The 23,132-nt window shown below is 39.3% G+C and overlaps 1 protein-coding gene across 1 annotated transcript; it reads right to left on the reverse strand.

Moving 5' to 3' along the window:
• Positions 1–397: 397 nt before the first annotated feature.
• On the reverse strand, positions 398–21,769 carry mnta (MAX network transcriptional repressor a). The gene is made up of 6 exons (XM_084418412.1): positions 21,501–21,769; positions 14,209–14,761; positions 14,028–14,069; positions 13,204–13,315; positions 1,510–1,702; positions 398–1,367 (listed from the first exon to the last, which is right to left on the reverse strand). Exons 1-6 carry the CDS (start codon positions 21,571–21,573, stop codon positions 604–606), a joined length of 1,737 nt encoding a protein of 578 aa, XP_084274538.1. The 5' UTR covers positions 21,574–21,769; the 3' UTR covers positions 398–603.
• Between the last annotated feature and the right edge of the window lie 1,363 nt (positions 21,770–23,132).

The following is a 23,132-nucleotide window of genomic DNA, read 5'->3' on the forward strand; positions in this document are numbered from 1 at the left end:
GACATAGAAAGAAAGCCATACAGGTTGGAACAACATGAGGGTGAATAAATTGTCTTTTATCTCTGTAGGGACTTCAAGAACTGGTTTGGGAATTACATCAGACACAACACAGTACGTTAAACCTGGTCTAATGGGAGCCGAGAAGAGTATTCGCATGAGGTGTGCTGTTAGTTGAGGAGTTAGTATGAGGTATTATGGGGGGCGTCCTTTTAAATAAGTCATTAAAACCAGTAGTTAGACGTAATAGGCTGGCTAAGAGTCGGTTTAGGCTGGGACTGGACCACAGTTTCATCATAATATACTCTACTAGAGCCTAAAACACTGAGCAACACACAAGTACTCTAGACTTTGCCTTTACCCACACATAAAGATAAAACATCTCTTTTTGTCTTTTATTATATATCATTATATAGTATTAGACATTCAATAAATTTCTTTGTATCACTTTTTGAGTCTTTATATACTTTCTTTTCATTTGGAATGTACTGAGTCCTGTAGCTTTATAGTTCGTTTAGATGCAGTGCTGCATGTGGCTGCAGTCTCAAACGGGGCAGATGTGGTCTAAGTGTCTATACTCGATCTAGGGGTCTGACTGTCAGCGCTTCAGGCCAGCTTTAGCGTGCTGACTGGGAAGGAGGGCATTGTCACCATAGTGACTGGGTTGAGGACGGTCTGGCCCACAAGCTGAGGGTGATGGGTAACCACTTGAGGACCCACAGCCGTCTGCTTGCCAACCATGGCGGCTTGTGCGGCAGATACCGAAGTGCCGTTCATCTGGGCGTGAGAGAGTGTGTGCGCGATGTGGCTCATAACCGCCGGCTGTGTGACCGTAACGGGCTGAGGGTAGATTGCAGGAAGGTGGGCGACAGTGATATGGCTAATGGATTGAGGTCCGGGAGCCAGCTGCACCGAGCTCGAGGAGGAAGGGGAGATGTGGGCCATGTGCTTGGAGCCTGGATGGATGACGTGGTTGATGGTTTGGATGACAGAGGCGTGCGACGCCGATCCCGCGTGAGCAATGACGGTAGGCTGCAGGCTGGCTGTGGTCACTATATGGGTCTGGGCCGGAGGTAGGGTCTGCAGGGCCGGAGCAGATGCTGGGCCATTAGGAGCTTGTGCTGGCATTGAGGACATAGCCGGAGTTGTGAACAAGGCGGCGGCGGCCACAGGGGATAGTTGAGCTGAGGGACTCGGGGACAAAGTTTTAGACTGTTTGTGTGGGATGGAGATGTGCTGTGTTATGAGGGGCAGGGCAGAATGTGACTTCTTTAACTCTGGCTGAAGCGCAGCAGGCACTTTGAGTAAGGCGTTGGCCGTGGGGGATAAGCTCTCATCTTCGATATCTTCATCGATGTTGTCTTCACCTTCTGTACAGACAACAACAAAATAAAGAGAGTCACAAACTATTAATAGATTGTTAAAACAAGTTAAAGAATGAAACTGAAGTCAGAACTTTTAGCAGATATACAGTACTGTACAGATATAGACAAACCCTTCTGCGAGACTAACCTGAGGCAGTGGAGGTAGAGGCCTGGTCATCATCTGGTTGCACAGTCTGTCGAAGAACACGGTCGATCTCGATCACATCCAATCGCTGGCTCAGCTCGTTCTTCAGCTCAGCCAGTCTCTGCTGCAAGGCGATCTTCTCCCGCGCCAGACGTTCCATCTCATGCTCGTAGTCTTTCTCCTTCCTCTTCAGAGTCTACGAGGGGAAAATGAAGAAATAAACAACTGAGCATTTATCCCATGCATTAAGAGCTGGCAGGGTACACTGAAAATCTATAGCTGCAACAATTAAATGTCACCTTGCTGTGCAACAAAAAGAATACAAGACCAGCATTTCCATGCACTTAAGAGTTGGTGGCTTTTTCCTTAACCCTTCTATTATTAAATAAGAACTGCTAAAGCAAAAGTAAAAGTAACACCTCACACAGAAGAAAAGGGAACCAGTAACAAACATAAGCAACTGGAAGTGTGAGAGCTTAAAATACAGGAAGAAATGGTACATTGTAGGTACACATGTTGATTTTATTGCTGAAGTAAGTGTTGAACCTTCTTCTCCTGTGTCATATTCTTCTGCTATTCAGAATAGCAGCTCAGCTAAAAGGTTTGTTTGAGCTGCGCCCTCTACTGTACAGGTGTGAATTCGAATTTCCTTCAGCTTAGACATTTCACTTTTGGTGTGAAAAGGCCTTTACATTTGCCAAAAATAGAACTTTATATATAAACTTTACTATATGTATAACCTCTCATTATATATGCATTTGTGTCATTTATTTCCCTCTCTATATACAATTATGTCATTTTTACATTATTTCAAATATAAAGATAAAATACTCTGGTCATTCTGGTAAGGGTTATTTTGCGATGACAACCGATAATATCTCTTACTCATATCCTAATAGAGCACAACCAAGGCTGCTATAAGGAAGCATATGGGAATTTCTTAGATTTGTTGTAAGAGAAACAGATCACATGCTTCTCTGTAAGTGTGCCTGTAATCATCTATAGGCGTGGAGGTTAAGTTCCTGGTCCTTCCTGGATGTCCAAACACACACCTCCCCCACCGTCTGTTTTTGCTTTCATCAGAGCCCTGCCACGGCCACTCTCTCATACTCACACAAACACGTGGATTACCCAAAGCATGACAGCACCTCCCACTTCTGGGAAGGCATTCACTTGGTGTGCAAGAGTGCACACGCTGAGTAACATCAGTGGGTGGAGCTCATGACGCAGGAGCTCGGCCAATCACAAGTGGACATCTGGGTAGTGTGAGCGTGCCAAACAAGAGTACATTTCTACCTACTCACATAAACACATAGATAGTGATCCAACTTCACAAACATGAGGTAAACTGTAGATCAGAGAAACACGAAGCTCCAGACACAAGCAGAGATAGAGTGAGAGGGCAGGGACAGAGGACGAGACACTGCACACTCTGGGCAGGGCCCAAGTGACCCAGTTTCCCTGCACTGTCAGCTGACGCATGAGAAACAAACAGGCAATGAGGACACAGCAGTAGCTAAAGACCTTAAGAGGATGGAGAGCAAGAGATTAAGGGGTCTGTGCACAAGGGGAAATACACTCAACTAAAAACCATGCTGCTCAGTGATCTGACGTGTGAACGGAATGAAATGTGAAGTTACTTAAAACATAAAAATATATATAATAGGAATTTATTTTTTTAAATGGGAAATATGTTGTTAATATATTCACAAAATATTGTACAATATATAAATATTTTATATATAATAATAAAGTTAATGGTGCTCTGCGATTTGTCTAATGGGTGAACAGAATGGACTTTTAAATGTTATATAGATTAACATAGTATGGGGAACACATTAACTATTAACTACAACTTTTGCCTCAAACTCCTAATTTACTGCTTATTATTTGTTAGCGAGGTAGTTTTTGTAGTGTTTAAGTTTAGGTACTGGGTAGGATTAAGGGATGTAGAATAAGGCATTGTGCTTTATAAGTACTAATAAACAGCCAATAGCCTAGTAATATGCATGCTAATAGGCAACTAGTTAAAAGTGAGAATTGAACTCTAAAATAAAGTGTTACCTTGTTTATTTAAAATAATTATAGTGTCAATATAGTCACAAAATATTGTACAAATATATATATATATATATATATATATATATAAAACTTACTTTTTTAAATATACATTTTAAAATAATATAGTAGTAATAGCATATATTGTATTAAACAAATTAATATAATAATATTATTAATAATAATAATCATTTATTTTATTAACAAACCTGAACTCTGAAAGGTTTATAATAAAATATCTCTGTGGACATTGTGTTAAATGACTGTGAAGCTTGTCTAATGACATGCTCTTTAGGAAACTCAAAGAGCACATTCAAATTGTGGTATGTGCCACAAAAATCGTAGCATATAAAATATAATACATTTAAAGACACACTAACCCTCAAACACTGAGCAATGACAGTGATGGAGGACGCACATATTACACAGCTCATCCTTCTCCTACACCACGTGCGCTGAACAAGCATGGCATTGCAGAAACAACAACAGCGTGGAAACACGATCCAGGCCAGTCATTTGATATGGGTACAAGTGTCTGTAGATCACAACACAGAAGATAAAGAGGGGCTTCCAGCTCGACTCGGGGTCGATAAGGTCTATTCTTCTGCACTCTCGTGAATAATGACCAAAGCCAATCGATACACCCCACTTCCTTTCCAAAGCTCAGAGTGCCCTTTTGCCTCCCAGAGGCATTAGCGTCTTTAACTGTGTCTCATTTCGAAGGCTGCGTCCTCCGGAGGTCACGTTTGTTGGCCGCATACGTCATCGTGGGCTGCTTCATTTCAGTAAACTGACCACTACTTTCCAAAGTCAAAGAAATTACAACAATTCACGCTTCACTAGGAATAATTTTATAATGGTTTCTTTTCTGAAATAAGACATCCTTTATGACGTATGGGGCCCTTCGGAGGACGCAGCCTTCGAAATGAGAGACAGCTTTTGTCTCAGCAAATTAAATGGGAGTACTGGACTGTTGTCAAGGCAACAGCTGAAAACCGTCCCAGTTGCCGTGGTAACAGGTACGGTGAGCGGGCAGCAGAGTGTGACAGCGTGAGCATGTGCTGTCTGCACTGGGCAGTGGTATAAAAAGCCTGTTTGATTGAGCACCTCTCAGTGGCTCCATATATAGGTCTAGTGTGCAGGACAGAAGCTTAACGTAACAACATTAACAGAAGGAATCAGAGCAGCAGAACTTAAAATAGTAGCAATATGTGTGACCTCAACTGATCCATCACTTATCCCCACGTTAAAAACACTGCTGACCTATTCTACCTCAGCAACTGTTGTTTACAAGCTTTTGCTCTTTTAATATACACTATCTTTCAAAAGTTTGGTGTAAGATTTTATGTTTTTGAAAGAAGTCTCTTATGCTCACCAAGGCTCACCAATTATGAAATATCATTACAATTTAAAAACTTTCTAGTTAAAATACTGCATGACTTCTGCATGCTGATTGGTCGATACAGCATTCCAATCATGCTAATATACATAGATATAGTAAATAATATGATGTGAAACACTTCTCATTATGCCAAGTTCAAGGCTAACTATATAGATAAAGCTGATAGCACTTTTACGCCCACGTTAGCTCAACCGGACTACATTTCTACCAGAAAACAAATCTAATACTGAATCTCAGTGCAAGCATTTCCTAACAATATCTTCACATTCGTCATAAGAGCCGTCTTTTTTTACAAGTGCGCCCTCCTTTCCCTGGGGGGCCAGTACATTCCTTGCTAGCTGTCTCCACCAGGCCCTCATGGACCCTTCCTCCCACCGCTGATGAGGCATGCTGACAGCTCTCTGGTCTGCGTACTACATCAGGCGCAGCTCCAGCTCACAGCTGTGCATGCCTGCCTCTGTTAGTCTCTCTCACACACACACACACACCGGCCTGCTCTACAAACACCCAAACCCACTGAACTCCTGATCCGTGGACTAGGGCCCCATTCCTTCCCTCCTGCTCCAGCCCAGGACAGCTAAACCGTCTCCTGACTCAATATGAGTGAGATGTTATCATCTCCTGCATAGGAATAACAACATCTGGATGGTGTTTGAGGAGGAGATAAATGTGAATCATTGTTGTATTTATATCCTGGAGGACATGGAGGTAAAATCAGGTCAGTGCCTAGTCTAGCCTAGTGCCTATCATCAAGGCCGATATATTGGACAATACTTGGCATTCTTTTATAATCAGCATTGGTCGATAGGTTTTTCTGCTTGGCTGATGTGGGGGAAGCGGACTCAGTATATTTTACTGCGCTGAGAACACCAGCGCCTGAGGGTCGGAGCTAACGTTCTCCATCGTAATTAGTTTACGGCTTCTGTTTAACAGTTCCATCTAATAAATCATTAAAAAGTAAAAGGTAATAGTGTTTTATTCAAATTTATGTGAAAAATACTATAATGTAGTGGTTCTCAAATTATTGCGCCTGCCGGGGGGTGCCTCACACAGGTACTGCAGCTGAGGAAAAAAGAAAGAAAAAGAAAACCGCTGTGGCAACATCATTCGAGTGTGTGATTGGCGGTTGGCTCTATGCCTTATAAAGTGGCACCGAACAACAATTCCTCTAAAACTTCCTTCTTCAGACAGTTAACTTTGCACTGTCTAAACAACTCCAACACAGAAGATCCACACCACAGAAAAGCACCTCAATCAGCAGACGGCACCACAAGCTGCTATTGTGAACTCGCCGTTCAACCTTCAACAGCAGACCAAATGTCTACACCGGACGTAACCGTTGTCACGTTCTCACGCTGCAACAGCTAAAAGCTGTCTACACTGGACGCGACCGTTGCAAATCCATTTATCCTTTTTGTTAAGTAGCACGAGCACTTGGAGTACGGCATAAATAGAACAGGGCATCAGTTTACTTTTGGGGATTTGTTGTGTCGCGCACATCCAGTGTAGACAGAATAACTGATTATAATGGGTTTTATTGACTTTTGTCGCGTCACACCGCTAGCATCTGGTGTAGAAATGGTGAAAGTGAAGAGGTTTTCAATGCAGGGTTTTCAACATAAAAAAATAAAATGTGAATTTTTTTGGTAGTGAGGTGGGATCGGGGGTGCCAGTTTTTAAAATGTTTATGATTGGCCAAAAAAAAAAAAAAAGCTGCTGTTATCAGCATCTAAGGTATAAATCTGTTTATTTTAGGCTTTATCGGTCACCCTGCACTCTAAAGGCCTATTCACACCGCACAGACAAACACCAACAAACAAGCTGGCCGTTGGATTTAGAATTTTGTGAAAAATCTGCCCCAACAGACACAGACAAACACTGATTGAACATGTTCAGTCGGGTGAAAACAAACCCCGACCAATGCCATCAGGGGGTAACACACTGATCCGACAAAACCCAACAAACGTGTTTGTTAGCGTTTGTCTGTGCGGTGTGAATAGGCTATATCGAAATTAGGCATAAAAAAAAATAAGCTGAGCACATGATCTCCCCATCCCCCATCGGTTTGCTATCTTCAGTTACTCACTTAAGCTCCGCCCCCATGACTATGCACATGCAAGTGTGCATTTGCGTCGTCACGTTTATGTATATACAAGTGTGCGTGCATATGATGGATTTGTATGAGGTAAAAATTGACCTGATGTTGTCACATGCAGTGTTAGATGGGGAAGGGGGGAGGGGGGGGTCCTGTGTTTGCAGACTCCGTTCTGCAGAACAAAAGAAGGGAGAGAGAGAGAGCATATGAGCCACGTTGCAGCCACGCTCTTCCTCATAAACAAGCCTGCAGTGAAATATATTCCGTGACTCCAGTTTGAGGCATTTGGTAACTCTGCCTATTCAAGCACAGCTGTAAATCTCACTGGGTCTCTGGTTTGACGTGGTGCTGAAAAAGAGGAAGTCTTGTACTGCAGTTTATATTTGTGTGGAGAGAGAAAGCTCAACCTACAACTAATATATCCTTTGACTGCCACTGCTTGTTAATAGTTTGAGCTTGATTAAACCTATCCTGGGATGTCATCAACGTCAAATGTAAACTTTTTTCACTTAGGAGGATGTCAGATAGATTTTTAAAAAGAACACTGATCCTGGCTCACTTAATTCCCTAGTGTAAATTAAACACCAAAAAGACTAATGATTATTTATATTACAAATACACACACACACAGTTCAAAAGTTTGAGGTCAGTAACATTTTAGTTAGAAAGGGAGCATTAAATTGAACAAAACTGCCAGTAAAGACATTTATTATGTTACGAAAGATTTCTATTCATCAAAGAATCCGGAGAAAAAAGTATAATTTTTCAAAATTGTAATGATATTTGCCAGTTTTAACTGTATTTTTGATCAAAGAAATGCAGCCTTGGTGAGCATAAGAGACTTCTTAAAACATTAAAAACTCTTTCCAACCCCAAACTTTTGAATAAGAGTGTATTAAAAAACAACAACAACTATATTTGCCAATCTTTAAATTAAAACAGAATATATGAATTAGGTTGGAATTAGCATTTTATAATTGCAACTGAGCAAGATAGCCAGTAAGAGGAGCTTTTTCATGTTGCTAATAACTCTTTTTGTCCTAATAGTTTTGAGCGACATGAGGATGAACAGATGACAGGATTTTCCATTTAAAGCAAATGATCTGCAGATGGTGCTGACATTTACCAAAGAAGACTTGTTGAATCAGCTACATTGAAATTGCAGTGGTTTGTACAAAAACGAATGAGTCTTTTAGCATACGTAGTAGGAATCATGTGATCCCGCCCACAAGGACAAGCCACTAGTTTCTGCAAAGCATGATATAGATGCCCAACTGACCCACATCGGCCTTACTCTACACACCGCTACACAAAGGCAGGAAATGAATCAGGTGGATTTCACAGGATTCCTTCTGGTTTTGCAAATCCTGATGACATGTCCAATCACAATCCTGCTGATCGTGACACATCAGGGTTCACGCAAACATAAATCTGCATCATAGATTTCACAATACATGCAAAAATAAGAACCAAAAAAATTCTCAATATTATTATCAGGTTGAAACAATACATCAGTCACACAGTCAGCACTGAAACACAATGCACTGCAAACTGCTAGGCAAAAACAGGTCCTGCAAGGTTGCTTAAATAAAAGGCAGCACCTAATGCGGGGGTTTCAGGGATGTGGCTAAACTAAGATGGAGCTCTACGAGTGTGCCGTGCTGCGGCAGGAACAGCGGCTGGAGGGGTGACGTCACGAGGCTCTGTCTAGCCATGTGCTCGCTACTCATGTGGCCGTGGCAGGGAACATGAAGGAGAGACTGGGGGAAGGAAAAAAAAAAAAAAAAAAAAGCACAGAAGGAGGGAGAAATGGAGGAGGAGCTCTGAGCTACATGACATGGAGAGAACGGCAGGGAAACTCCTGAGACTTATCAGGACTGTAGGATAACATTTAAAGAAACAGTCACCAGAAACTGTTCACTTTCTGGACTATGTTATTATGAGCTATAAAATGAGACTAGTGTAGCATGGGAAATTAATATGTAGCTGCACACACTGCAAAACAACAATATGAATAATGAGTCAAAACCACAAGGACTGCTGAGCGACTACTTCCTCTAGACTTTCCATGACAAACAAATTTCTCTGAATATTCAGAGAAATGAAACAAACTTTTTTCACCCGCCACACATTCTTTTTTTTATTTCTATATAGCTTTAATTATGTCAGTTTTAGTAAATTTAGTACTAGTTAGCCAAGGCAACATCTCTAAAGTTTTTCATGTAATATTTATATCTCTATTTCAATTACCATTTGTTAACATTAACTTAGATTGCAAAATACTAGTTAATTTCAACATTTACTATTACTAAAAACTAAAGTTGTATCTGTTAATATTATTTAAAGGATATAGTAATTTTATTTTAATATGTCTATATAGCTTTAGTGAGTTTAGTATGTTTGCCAAGGTAACATTTCTAATTTTCATACGTTTTTCATGTAATATTTATATATTATTTTATCTTTATTTAAATTACCAAAAACAATTGTAATAGTTTTAGTGCAATACTGTTCTATTTGTTAACAACATTAGTTAACATTGATAAATGCTTTAGAAGTATTTTGCAACGTTAATTTCAACAATTACTAGCACATTACTAAAATCTAAAGAAGGATAATATAATTTAAAGGATCTGAGTTAACATGAACTAACAATTCACAGTTGTGTTTTTATTAACAACGATTAATTAATACTGTAACAATCGTATTGCTCATTGTTAGTTAATGGATTATCTAACGTTATGGTACCTTATTTTAAAGTGTTAATATTTTAATTAACAATAACGACACTGGTATGTTACCGTCTGGCCTAAACACATAGTTATTGTCGCACTTTGTCCCGCGAATAATGAATCACTATTAATTACTTCACTTTGAACGTCAAAAACCAGATTTGACCGACCTGGACACACACTGTGCCACCGCCGCCACCTCCAGAGACCATCGCAAAACACACTTACACGCAAACACAACACTAATCATTAAAAGAGAAGCCCCGTGACCTGCAGGCACACACTAATCTTTTAGCAGGAACACAGGACAAAACAGAAAGGGAGATGAAGAGATACTGGCGGGGAAACAGCTCATATAACTGACTGACTAGCTACAAAATAGACATGAACTTCTCACAAGCCCGTTGTCCAGGAAAAACATTCAAAAGACAGTAATTATTCAGTGTCACCAATAATAAAACATCCAGAATGACTAACTAAACAAAATGTTACGTTGCTGTTTTGGTCACACTGTATCAGCGAGCTTAAAATACTGACGACACACTCCTGAAAGGTCCTCTCAAATAGAAAGTTGGGAAGTCTAATTCATTTATGTTAATGAGTTTCAGAGTCAGACAGTAAATGGACTGTGAATGTAAACAAACTGGTAAAAAAACGATTCTTCCACCTCAATTAAATCAAATTTATTTCATTTGACTATATAGTTGAATAAATATGTTGTATTCATATATATCACATTACATTTATGCATACAAATGTATACATAAATGTATTTTTAAACGATGTAGTCACTATAATTGACTTTGTAGTTTAAAAATACATTTATGATCCGGACATTTAAAATCTATCCTTAACCTGTTAAGCTGCAACCCCACTTTTGAAAAATCCCAAGAAATGACATACCCAAACTGAAACAGATACAGTTCATGAACCCTTTGTACTAAAAGCACAAGTATGATCTCATTTGAAAGCTGACACCTGGCAGTTTATTGTAAATGTAGAATTAATTATTGTCATAATGACAAAAATTGTTATAAATAGCTTCAAAGTTTTGTAAAGTTATTAGAAATTATTTTTTATGAAATATCCTCATGAAAATAAAATTGAAGTTGGCACTGGAGCAATCTAGAAATGCACTACAGCTAATGCCACATGTCTAAACATTTTATGTTTAAAATCTTAAGATAATAAGTCCAAAACTCTGTATTTAGTGAAATGTTTTTCAAGACCATGTCATGTGACTTTATTTTGATTTGATGCTAAAATGCTACTGATGTTTATTGCCATCTTCTAACCATCTATCCAGTATATTTTCTTTATTGTTTTGTGGTGCAGACGATCCCCATTCAGTCTCAGTCTCCCCCTGCACACATTCACACCTCTCCAGCCTGGTTATGGCTCGAAATATGCATTTCTTTTGTCTGCATTATAGTTACTAACGACTGGCTATTCACAGGCTATTCATATGGTTTCAGTCACTAATTTCTTTTCTCAAAGTTCACCCTTACATTTTAAACTGTATCTAAGTCAGTAAGCATTCAAAAAATAATAAAAATATAACTTCTAGGTGGCAGGTGCACCTAGGGCTAGCTAGCATGTTAGCTTAGCACACCATCAATACACGACAATTTATGAGATTAAAACCATGTTTGTGCTTATAAACTTACTTTATAAAGCAAATCGAGTATTTTAAATAATTTTCTGTGATCTAATTTGGCTTCAGATAAAAAAATCAGACAGAAAATATACTATTGGATAGTGTTCTGCACAACGATTCTATATAGATTAGCATTACATTATAAATATAATCTATTATTATGGAAATACCTGGCATGGATTGAAAAACACAGGTAACTCAAATATCATAGCAAACATGTTTATTGTCTTCAAAATGTCTGTATCTGCATGTTACAGCCATAGTTACAGCGCGATCTGTTGTTAGCTGTGTGTGTGTTCGAGGCTTCCTGGATTGTCACATGATTATGGCACTTCTTCATGTTCTAATACTGTGCACAGGGCGGCGAGGGCGCCCTCAGGCTATTGGTATGAATTGAAAACACATTAACAGAGTATGCAAACGCTCATAATGATTACATCGACGCATTTGGGTATAAATTCAATAAATATTATTCCTGTCTATAGAAATCTGATGTAAACCTATGAGAATATATCAATATTTCTCCAAATCTGCAAATTTTTTAGCTAAAAGCCCTGAAGGACGTTGTTTTGTGTATCGCTGTCATGACGACAGCACGGAGTTTTTTATGAATGAAAGCGGCTGACGCGCATAATTCATATTAAAGGTATCGACTCATTTTTTCATTTCATAACTCCTGACACAAATTAAGAAATAACTGTCGCTATAAGTTTCTCAGAATACAATAGTGGTCAAATTCTGAAACTTGAGTCTTATATCTTTTTAATGATGTATAGTTTGTCAAGGTATAACATTAAATCTGATAGTAACTTTGAACTATATATAAATAAAACCGCTTCAGTGCGCCCACGCTCTGGCAACGGTTAACAGGCAGCTTCAATGTAGTTAACTGTTTTATAAGTAACATATGGTGTAGCTAGCTAAGTACTTCTTTATCCAGTAGCATGTAAATCTACAGCTTCAAACTAGATCTCAAGATTAATTACATTTAATCACAAAATATGATTTTCCAAATACAATGTATTGTACAATATACCATATATTCAAAAAACTTCAACCTCCCAGAATACTGAACACATCCTGCAGAAATGCTAGCAAATGGCTGGTTGTTTTCAACAGGCCATGTGCTTTAAATAAATACACTTTAAGCCTGGTTGAGCAACAGGCAGCAGAGAGCGGGAAAAGCGATAATGGTTCGGCTGGTCGGTCTGTCAAATCTACCAATGGCTAGAAGCGAGCGGCTTAAGGGAGGGAGGGGGATCCAGTGACACGAATTCTGTTTCCACACTGCCCTAAGTCTCCTGCACGTCTTGTGCCTCGGCTAAATCAAATCCTTTGACTTGATTGGATTTCTTCTTCTTCTAAAGGGTCTGCCTGTAGCCGAGCACATGTGTGAATGAGGCGCTGGTTTAATCAGATAGAGCAAAGCTTATGATCTCGGTTTGCATGAACCAAATGAAGCGATGGTTAAGGGAAGGTGCTCTGCTCACACAGCAGGAAGGAAGCAATCCTGCTAATCTCGAGCTTAAGATCAATCAAAAGAAGCACTGGAAAATATCTCATTTTCAATCTTCAGACAAAACCACTGCAACTAACAAACTCAAGAATGCCTCGTCGGGTGGTATTCCCTTCCGCTCGAGCATTGTTTACACGTGTAAATATACACCTCAAGTCGAGGTCAGATGACGTGGGGAGAGATGTAGACGTACGGCAGACAGTGAAGATCTATAACCAGAGACGGCGTTGAACTTACCTGAATGTATCTCAAAGCACTTCTCAGAACGCTCAGATTGGAGGTCTTCTTTTCATCAACGTTAGGGATGTTCTTCTTCAGAGTCTCAAAACACTCCTTTAAGTGTGCACGTCTGAAAAAAGAAGATCATTTATAATTAGAGAAGTTATAATCGACAAGGGTTATTCATTCAAGTGTCAGCATTCACTTATTATTTATGATTTGTATATCAATCAATGGCAGACTTGTTTTGAAACAGGAATTATACTAGCGTACAAAGCTTTGGGGTCGGTACGTTTTTTTTAAAAGAAAAGTATTCTTTAATTCAGCAAGGACACATTAAATTGATCAAAAGTGAAAGAAAAGTAATTTAAGGACTATTTCAAATAAACGCTGTTTTTTGAAACTTTCTATTAATCAAAAAATCCTGAAAAAAAACATCACGGTTTCCACAAAATTATTGTTTTCAAATGATAATAATATTAAGAACAACATCAGCCACAAATCAGCATATTGTATTGATTTTTTAATTATCATGTGACACTGAAGACTGGACTAATGATGCTGAAAATTCACCTTTGAAGCACATGAATAAATTACATTTTAAAACAGAAAACAGTTATTTTTAATTATAATAATATTTCACAACATTACGGTTTTTACTGTGTTTTTGATTAAATAAATGCAGCCTTGAGCACAAGAGACTTCTTCAAAAGCATTTAAAAATCTTACCCTCCCAAAAATTTGAATGGTAGTGTACACCTTCCATCACCTTCTATGTAGAAAAGCATTGGGTGAAAGTCATTTAATAGAGGTAAACCAACAGCAAACAAAGATGACCTTACCTGTTTTTTTCGAGCTTATTGTGCACTTCTCTCGTTCCTGCCCTGTAAACACGTCATACAGTCTTTAATAGTTAGCTCCCAAACATAATACAAACTCACAGCCATAAAACCCGCTATAAAGTTCTCATGTGATTCAGTCTTAAACACAGGTGATAAATGACAGCTTCACGCCCTCACTCACCCGCCAGGTCTTTTCTTGCCATCCAAACTACGGTGGTCATCGGACGGGCTGAGTTGTGCTGAAGAAGGTCCGGGCTGGGGGAGAAGTGCATGCTGGGAGGACGCGATGATGGAGTCCGGGAAGGTTTGGAGCTGCTGGGCCAGTTTGGTGCTATTGAACTGAGACAGTGATGTGGTTTCTGCCTTCACCTGAGACGGGATGAGGGTGCGCTGGTGCAGTGCCTGCTGGTGTGGCAGCGAGTGGACATCTTTTCTGGGTGGCGTGAGGTGGGGTGCTGCCGACGGGCTGAGAGCTGTGGTGGGGGGTGGAGGGAGGGCGGGAGGAGTGGAGGCTACCACCGGGATAGGGATGACTGTGATGGGCATGGTGGGGGGAGGGGGAGGGGGTGGGGGAAGAGGCTGGGCCGGGGCAGGTATGTGGCGATGCTCAGGTCCGGACTCCTCCACCCAGGTCACATGGTTCATTCGAATGGGCTGAGTATAAGAGTTGACTTCTGCTCTCCGCTTCTCCGCCTCCTGTTCACGGCGCCGCCTTTCCTGAAGCTCATTCTCTTCTGTTGAAAGAAAAAACAAATTCATTAATTATACACATTCAGAACCCAAAAAATACTTACATAATACATATTTATAAGGAATGTACCGATATTACATTTTTGGACGATACTTTTTATGAACCAATTATTTTCATGGCTGTTAACCAATGAAAGACCAGATTTTAAAAAAGTTTTAAAAAATACGTTTTTTTGTTATGTAGGTTTTGTAATTTTCTATTTAGCTTTCGTTTATTTTATTTCAGTTTTAATAATTTTAGTACTTCAACGTAAACAAGTATTTCAGTTAGTTGCCAAAGCAAAATTTCGAATTTTCGTCTGTTATTTAGGTTGTTCGTCTAACATTTACATTTACATTTTATTTCAGCCCTATTTAAATTAACAAAAAATAGTTTTAATTAACGATAACCGCTGCTTTTAATAACAGAATTTATTCACTGCTTTTAATAACAGTTGATACAAATAAATAAAAAGTCAAAAACTGATACATGATTGTAAATTATTTTTCTAAAATTAAATGAACACTTATTTTATTCAGCGTTTACTCAAAAATGCATTACAAATCTGTAAACATCCATCCATTATATCAGTCTATAAACATTCAGGTAACATCTATAACAAAAATACAAGATAATAAATAATCAAAATGGATGTCCTCCCTGTCTCCAGTCTCTCTCAGTATGACCCAGTAAACAGTGTTCAAGGAAATGTAAGAGACTGAACTGTATGTTGCACTGCAGTAACCTTTGACCTCACACATATGATGTAATAACATCTCATCTAAACTAGGGCATATAATGGAAACAAGGCAGCCACAAATCAGTATAGGTCAATAAAGCAGCCGGAGATTATATCTGTCTCCTTTAAAGGAGCTTTTGTGTGTGTACAGACAAATAAGTGTTACTTGTTAACAATGGGGGATAGAGACTACACTGTTAGAGCACATTGTGTACAGGCTTCAGGCTAAAGTTTCTCTGGCCTAAATGGAAACACGATTCTTGCCCCCCTTCTACCACAATCCCTTCTTCAGCAGGGCTACTCCAAAACACCACAAGACGGCCTTCTGAACCTTCGCCAAACCTTCAGTATCAATTATACATGCCGTTGCACCCTACTTGACACCGTTTATGAAAAATAGAGACATTGGAGAGAAACACAAACTATTTTTTCGCTTAGAGAGGAGAACTAGAACTACATATGATGATGCACTAAAGGACTTCCACTGCTGTTCACCAGTAAAGAAATTAAGGAAGTTATGTCTATTTTAGGTGAAAAGATTGCCCCCAGACTGAGCATTCAATCACTTAGTTTTTCCCCCAGTTAAATGTTTATCCCAGTTTAATGTGCAAACCCAGGTAACTAAAAGTAACCCATTCGTAGGCTGATTTTCCTGAAAAGTATGTACACACACAGTAAAATTAAGGTTTTTGAAAGACATCACTTATGCTCACCAAGTTTACATTTATTTGATAGGAAACACAGTAAATATTATTACAATTTAAAATAACAGTTTTCTATTTTAATATATTTTATTCCTGTGATGGCAAAGCTGAATTTACAGCAGCCATTACTCTGCATTAACACTACCTTGGAAATCCAGAGTTCTCGCGAGAGCACAAGTTGAATTTGCTCAGCGAGTTTACTCTGGCGTCGAGTAATGATGCTCATTAAATATGCCCTTGTATCCAAGCTGCGCCAATCACATCGGGTTATCTGATATAGGCAAACAGATGACGACAGCGCTGTGACGTCGAAGTCATTAGCAAACATTGCAAGATGGCTATGGATGAACACCAGTTGTTTGAAACGACGCTACAATGAACGAGTTACTCTTGGCTTTTTATCTAAGGCCCTGTTTACACAAGAATGCTCGCGGGTGAAAACGTAAAAATATTTAATCAGATGTGCCTTTCGTTTAGACGGCGACAGCGTTTTTGGGGCTTAAAAACGCAAAAAAGTGAAACCACCCTCCAGAGTGGAAATCTTAAAAACGCTCCACGGTCGCGTTCCCGTCTAAAGGGTAAAAATGCAAAAGTCTGCTAGACAGTGAAGGTTGTACGCAGGCGCGCGGACTTGGTGTTGTTGTGTGGCAGTGCTTCACATTGCCACCTAGCCGCCTGGAGTGCATACTACATCGAATTTCACACACTTTTGCGTCACCATATGCACGCAGATTTCCCCCCCATAACGCTCGTCTAAACGCAGAATAAAAAGTGATAACGCAACGCCACTTTTGCATTTTCTCTTCAGATTGTTTCCGTGTAAACATAGCCTAAAAGAGGAACAGAAGACGCCGCTCGAATCGTTCCTTTGCAAGAAGGCCGTTTTTGCCGACCGGATACGGCAAGAGTCTAATCTACCAGTTAGCTCCGCTAGTAGCTAAGCGTATGGGGCTTATTGTGATTGGTCGTAGTGTTATCCAATTACGTGCAGTGAGATTTTCAAATGCATGCATGGTGCCGCCTAGCCTGGTAATACCAAACTCTGCTACTTTGCTTTGCTTTGTAGACAGAGTCTGGAAGGGCATAATTGGAAAGCGTTTTCTTTCTCGCGGGGGGGCGCTTGTCTGAAGTTTAAAATCATTGGTTACCCGTAAGCCAATCACATAACGTTTGGTTATGGCGTGTGTTATGCGCATTCTCAGCCGCATCTAACTTCCACTGTAAACACATGTATGATGCGAAAACAAAACCATCGAGCGAAATACCAGAGTGAACATGTCTGTGAACGACTTTTGCGGATTATGTGAAGTAAATCTACGCATCCACGGTACAATCAGCGTCTACGTCACGGCTCTCAGCCCGCCCTCTGTTCGTTGATTGGCCGGCTGTTTTGAGGCCGGAGGAAAACGGGGGAAAACGGTCGCTATCTCAGACTGAGTACAGAAGCGAACTGAAATTGAGCGGAAGTACGAAGTCTGACCTAGTCAGGCTAGGTGCCACCCCTCGAGCTGGCCGATTTTCATTAGTCGATGCCAGACCATTAATCTTTCAGATTTAGATTTCAGATTTCTACATTAACCCTGAAATCACCTAATAAACGTATAGGTTTTGCTCAGCTAAAGTACATTTAATTATTATTAGCTCACTGTTGTGGGGCTGAAGTAGAATTATCCTGGTCAGTGGTTTTATGGTTAATCCAAGTCAATTTTCATTCCAAAAGTTCTCTATACAAGGGGCGTTTCCTCCGAGGAGGCAAGGGAGGCAGTGCCTCCTCACAAAATTGGATGAGAAAATAAATAATCCATGTAACAAAAATAAAACAATTGCAAATAATACAAAATGTGACATTTAAAACATCTGCAAATCACCCGTTTCTAATGTAACACTGTCCAACAGCGACACCCGCAGGTAAAGTTACAGTGGGAGTCCGTGTCTCTCTTGCCTCCCCTGAGCCCATTGAGTTTTAACAGACCCCCTAAAGCATGTGGTGGGTTTGGTGGGGGGGAATTGAGAATGAACGGGGAAAAGTCAGTGAGAGGAGGCAATGCCTCCATCACGCTATGACTGGTTTGTGCGATAAATCCCGCCTCTTGTTTTTGTGTGTGTTTCGCGATTAAGTCGGAATGAACATTATGGCATTAATGGGAAGAATAATTTTAAAACTAAGTAAACATCTCACCTACTTAGATATCACCTCTTTATGTCAGGTCAAAATCAAACTTGACATGTCATGAAAACATAATGACTGAAAATATGTAAATATATTGTTTAAATTATTATTGTCATGAGTTATTAAATATAACATTAATAACATTGTACAACTGTATTTGGTTTCTTCTTCTTTTTAAATGTAATGTAATGTATATTTAACCAGAAAAATGTGACAACGTTAAGTCTACCTGGGACATCAATTTACATTTGGACTTTACCTCATTTCAGAACACCAGTGACTGCAAGCCACTGCCCTATATGCATCTCCCTAACCTATCAGCCAATTAATGCCAATTAAAACATTAAAAAATGTCTAATTGTGCAATCTAATGCTACTTGTTTTAAAAAATCCTCTTAGCGCCCAGGGTAGTAAAGAGGTCACAGGCATATGAGGTGCCCTAGATAAAATGAAAAAGACACAGGTGTGTGTGTGTGTGTGTGCCTGGAACGTCATGAATCTCATTAGGGTGAAAAGCAGGACAGCGTCAAATCATGTGCACTCAGAAGATAATGAGACTTAAGACAGTCATTCTTATCGTGTGTGTCAGCGAAGGGGGTGGTGAAAGTGCTCCAACCTAATCTCAGCCAATCACAGCGCAGCAATCCACCCCCAACCAGTCACCACTATGCTATTTGAACAGCGCACGCCTCCTACTCTGAAAAGAGATGTGGGGTCAGGAGGTGGTGGTGGATGTCTAGTTCCTATGGAACCAAACAACCAATTACCAGAATACACAAGGAAGCACAATACACACGAAAAAACAAGTCTTTCAAGTCAACATAAATTAAATGTGACTGTTTGGTCCCTCCCTTATCTGACATTACAAGTAATGTGACATATATCTATCTATCTATCTATCTATCTATCTATCTATCTATCTATCTATCTATCTATCTATCTATCTATCTATCCACACACAAACACTTAATAATACAACTAATAATATATACACACACAGCACACACACACACACATATTCAAAAACACATATATTATGTAAACAAAAACTTTTAAGTTATATGCGATTACTCGATTTGACAGCACTGTATTGTCAGACAAGGAAGAGAAGCCCTGAGGTGTGTCTTTCATAATTCCCATGGACAACACCTGACTGTCCAAAGTATTTTGGCATACTTATTTAACACCTACAGAGGGCAAAGGGTAACTGCACAAAGGAAATGACTGTACACCAGTTTGCAATGCAATTTACAGCCCAGCTTAAACTGCTATCTGAATGCTTTTACCAAGTCACATGCTGAGTAGAATTCCAGTCAGCTGTGGTGAAATACAGAAGTGAAACTGACTGAGATGATTCTGCCACGCGCGTAGACTGGAGTAAAATACATGCATGTTAGTAAAAAATAGAACATTTAGACACTGCCTATGGGAGGCCATTTGCGGCACTTAATAAGCATTTAAGAAAATGAAATATCAAATGAGAAATAGAAAATCAGCTGAAAATCAATTAAGCAGTACGTTTTACTTATATAGCGCCTTTAAAAAAAGGAAACACAGCTGACCAAAGTGCTGAACAAAACATAAAACAAAGAAACACAGGTCAAACCACACATTCATGACAGAAGCTCACAGTGAATTGAAAGAAAGAAAAAAGGTTTTAAGAGATGCTTTAAAACAGTTAAAGACTGTGCCGATCTGTTATCTGCCGAAAGGCTCCACAGCCTAGGGCCGGCAATAGCAAAGGCTCTATCTCCTCTATCATTTTTATAATTTGGATAAGTAAATAATAATAGTATTCAACTTGAAAGTGCAAAAAGAAAATATAATATTCATCCATGTTCATGTCAACTTGATGCAGCATGAAAAATAGTATTATACACATATATACACATACATACATACATATATATATACATATATATATATACATACATATATATATACATACATACATACATATATATATATATATACATATATATACACATATATACACATATATACATACATATATCAATTATCAAATCACTTTGTAATAATAACATTCTAAAATGTTCTTCATTATTAAAAATCAAACTAAACATTATTATAAATCAATATTTTATTAGTATCAATTGCTAAACTGAATGTATTTTATCTATACATTTTCAATTATCTTTGACATTATATCAATATCTAAAATGATTTAATGGGTTTCTCAATTGATTGCGTGATCCTAAAGCCAACAAGCTTGTCATTCTTTCAGTACTTTGCTAAGAGCAACACGATTATCCCAAAAAATACAGGAGTGCGTTATATAACTGCAGTAGCCTACATTTCGGAAAGGCAAGCATGGGGTTACTGTCCTACTTTGCCTCTGGTTGTAAACCCCCCCTCCCTGCACAGAGGAGCGCCTGGCGCGCACATGGAGGAAAGGGGGAGGGCTCTGTCCACGCGGTTCTTAAAAAGGCGTGGCTATGGTAGACACGTCACCCGGTCGCTTAAGGGGCGTGGCTACGGCTGACACGTCACCGAGGAGCTTCAGAAAGCGCCAGAGGACTCATGCAGCGCGGGAGAGAAAACAATAGTGAGATAAATAAGCCGTACACTATTGCGCTGCAGAACACCTTAAGAAAATTAAATAACACATTACACCCAAACCTTCCTACAGAAAGGATGTAGATAAGAGCTGCGTAATGTGATACTTGAGACATTATGTAAAGAGCAACTGGCACTCGCGCACGTACTTGTAAGCCACCGCCCTTAAAAGCAAGCAGGTATGTTTTCCTACATCGACACTGCAATAAAGTGTTCAATCACTAACTACCCCAACAGTCAAAGCAGATAAACTTACATTCTCTGCATTTTAATGCATGGCTGTCACTATGCGAAACACATCAGTTTACTACACTAGAAAGTAAGCGTAAGGATATTATACTGCAGTTTTGCAGAGTCTTGTTATTATCGGATTTTTCACAACAAAAATCTTGGATGTCACGCACTACACCGAATCCTGTAATCACAGCCTGTGACATCACATGCAACAATGTCTCAAATTAACCGGCTACTCCATTAGAGAACAACACTGATTCAGTAAAGTGACCCTCTGCCTGTTATAGAGGACTGCATTCCCATAATTTTCCTTTCTTACCACGTGCTTTCTGTTGTTGCAGGGCTTGCAATTCCAAAAACTTCGCCGCCTCTAAAAGCGTCTCGATACTCATCTCTTTTTCGTGTTATGGTCCAGAAAACGATTGGAGAACTGAATTAAAATGCTAACTAGTTAGATTCAAAAGCTTCTGCTCGGGATCCAATCTTGTCGTCTATAAAAAAAAAAATTATAAAAAAAGGAAAGACGTGACTGGATCCCCCTTGAAGTCACTCTTCCACACGCACGTAGAGGAGTCACAACAAGATGGCGGGTTATTCAGTCAACACATCGGGCCATTGTACAGACAGTTTGGCCCCGCCCCCTGATTTGATGACCACGCCCCCACACGCGCTGGTTTTCAAAACACGGAGATGGCCGTTCTTCATAATAGTCGCATATTTTCGTCAAATTACGACAGAACGCCAAATATTATAAGGTCAGTAATACACGTGTACTGCAACGTTTCTTGTCTATTGGTAAAAAGGCCAACACAGAACGCTTAAAATGTGAATGTCAAATCCAGGTTTTACGCAATACTCCTACACATACCACGGCTCAATTTGATTAATAAAACATGAGATTAGAGCAGCCAATAGGAAAGTAGACACACAAGGCATGGTATCTGCTCACATGGGTGTCATTCTGCGCGGATTGCACGCCAACTAAAAACGAAAACGCAACCTGCAGAGTGCAGACAGACCCATATTCCAACAGGCAACGAGTATCGGTAAACAGTTAGCAGAAACATGATTTGCCTGTGACCAAAACGCAATTTCTGTGAGAAAGAACAAAGATCCACAACAGTTCTAAGGACTTAAAGGGATAGTTCACACAAAAAAAGAAAAGAAAATGCTGTCATCATTTACTCACCCTTATGTTGTTCCAAACCTGTATGTGTTTCTTTCTTCTGTTGAACACAAAAGAAGATATTTTGAAGAATGTTGGTAACCAGACAGTTGATGGCAACCATTGATTCCCATAGTAGGAAAAAAAAAGTACTATGGAAGTCAATGGGGTCCATCAACTGTCTGGTTACCAACATTCTTCAAAATATCTTCTTTTGTGTTCAGAAGAAAGAAGTTCATACAGGTTTGGAACAACAAGAGGAAGAATAAATTATGACATAATTTTCTTTTTTGGCTTAACTATCCTTTAATGTCCTCATAATGTAGGATAAACCAGTACACACACACATATATAAACAGTATGCACACATTGCTTTACAGCAATATAAAAATCTTAAGTTTTAATATAGCTAAAAACTAAATGTTTTTGTCCTCCCACACTACTTAATATTTATACTAATTAAAATGACAACCATTTTCTTTGACCAGAGATATGCAACTTTTCTACAGAAAGAAAAAAAAAATCACCACATCTATCAACATTTTATGCCAATAAATAAATAAAGTCCACTTCATGCTGCTGTCCTTTGTCACTGGAGATCCTATCAAAGTACCAGAGAATCTTCTTCTTTGCTGCCATGAAACATGCACTGACTGAATAAAGGGCCAGTCATGTGACTGTATCTATGGTAACTGTTGAGGCAGTGTACTGCAGGACAGTAGGAGTCTTGAAGAGACAGAGAGAGAGGACAGAAAATTATGAATGTTGCAAATGCAATGCACTGAT

This window comes from Rutilus rutilus (genome assembly GCF_951802725.1).
Source record: "Rutilus rutilus genome assembly, chromosome: 9".
Taxonomy (NCBI): domain Eukaryota; kingdom Metazoa; phylum Chordata; class Actinopteri; order Cypriniformes; family Leuciscidae; genus Rutilus; species Rutilus rutilus.

What these genes read in the sequence shown, in the direction of transcription:
- mnta (XM_084418412.1), bottom strand. Translation starts at nt 21,573, where the DNA reads ATGAGTATCGAGACGCTTTTAGAGGCGGCGAAGTTTTTGGAATTGCAA. An exon ending in GGCAAGAAAAGACCTGGCGG is followed by an intron (nt 14,070 to 14,208) that starts GTGAGTGAGGGC and finishes ACGTGTTTACAG; the next exon opens with GGCAGGAACGAGAGAAGTGC. An exon ending in GTGCTTTGAGATACATTCAG is followed by an intron (nt 1,703 to 13,203) that starts GTAAGTTCAACG and finishes TTCCCCTCGTAG; the next exon opens with ACTCTGAAGAGGAAGGAGAA.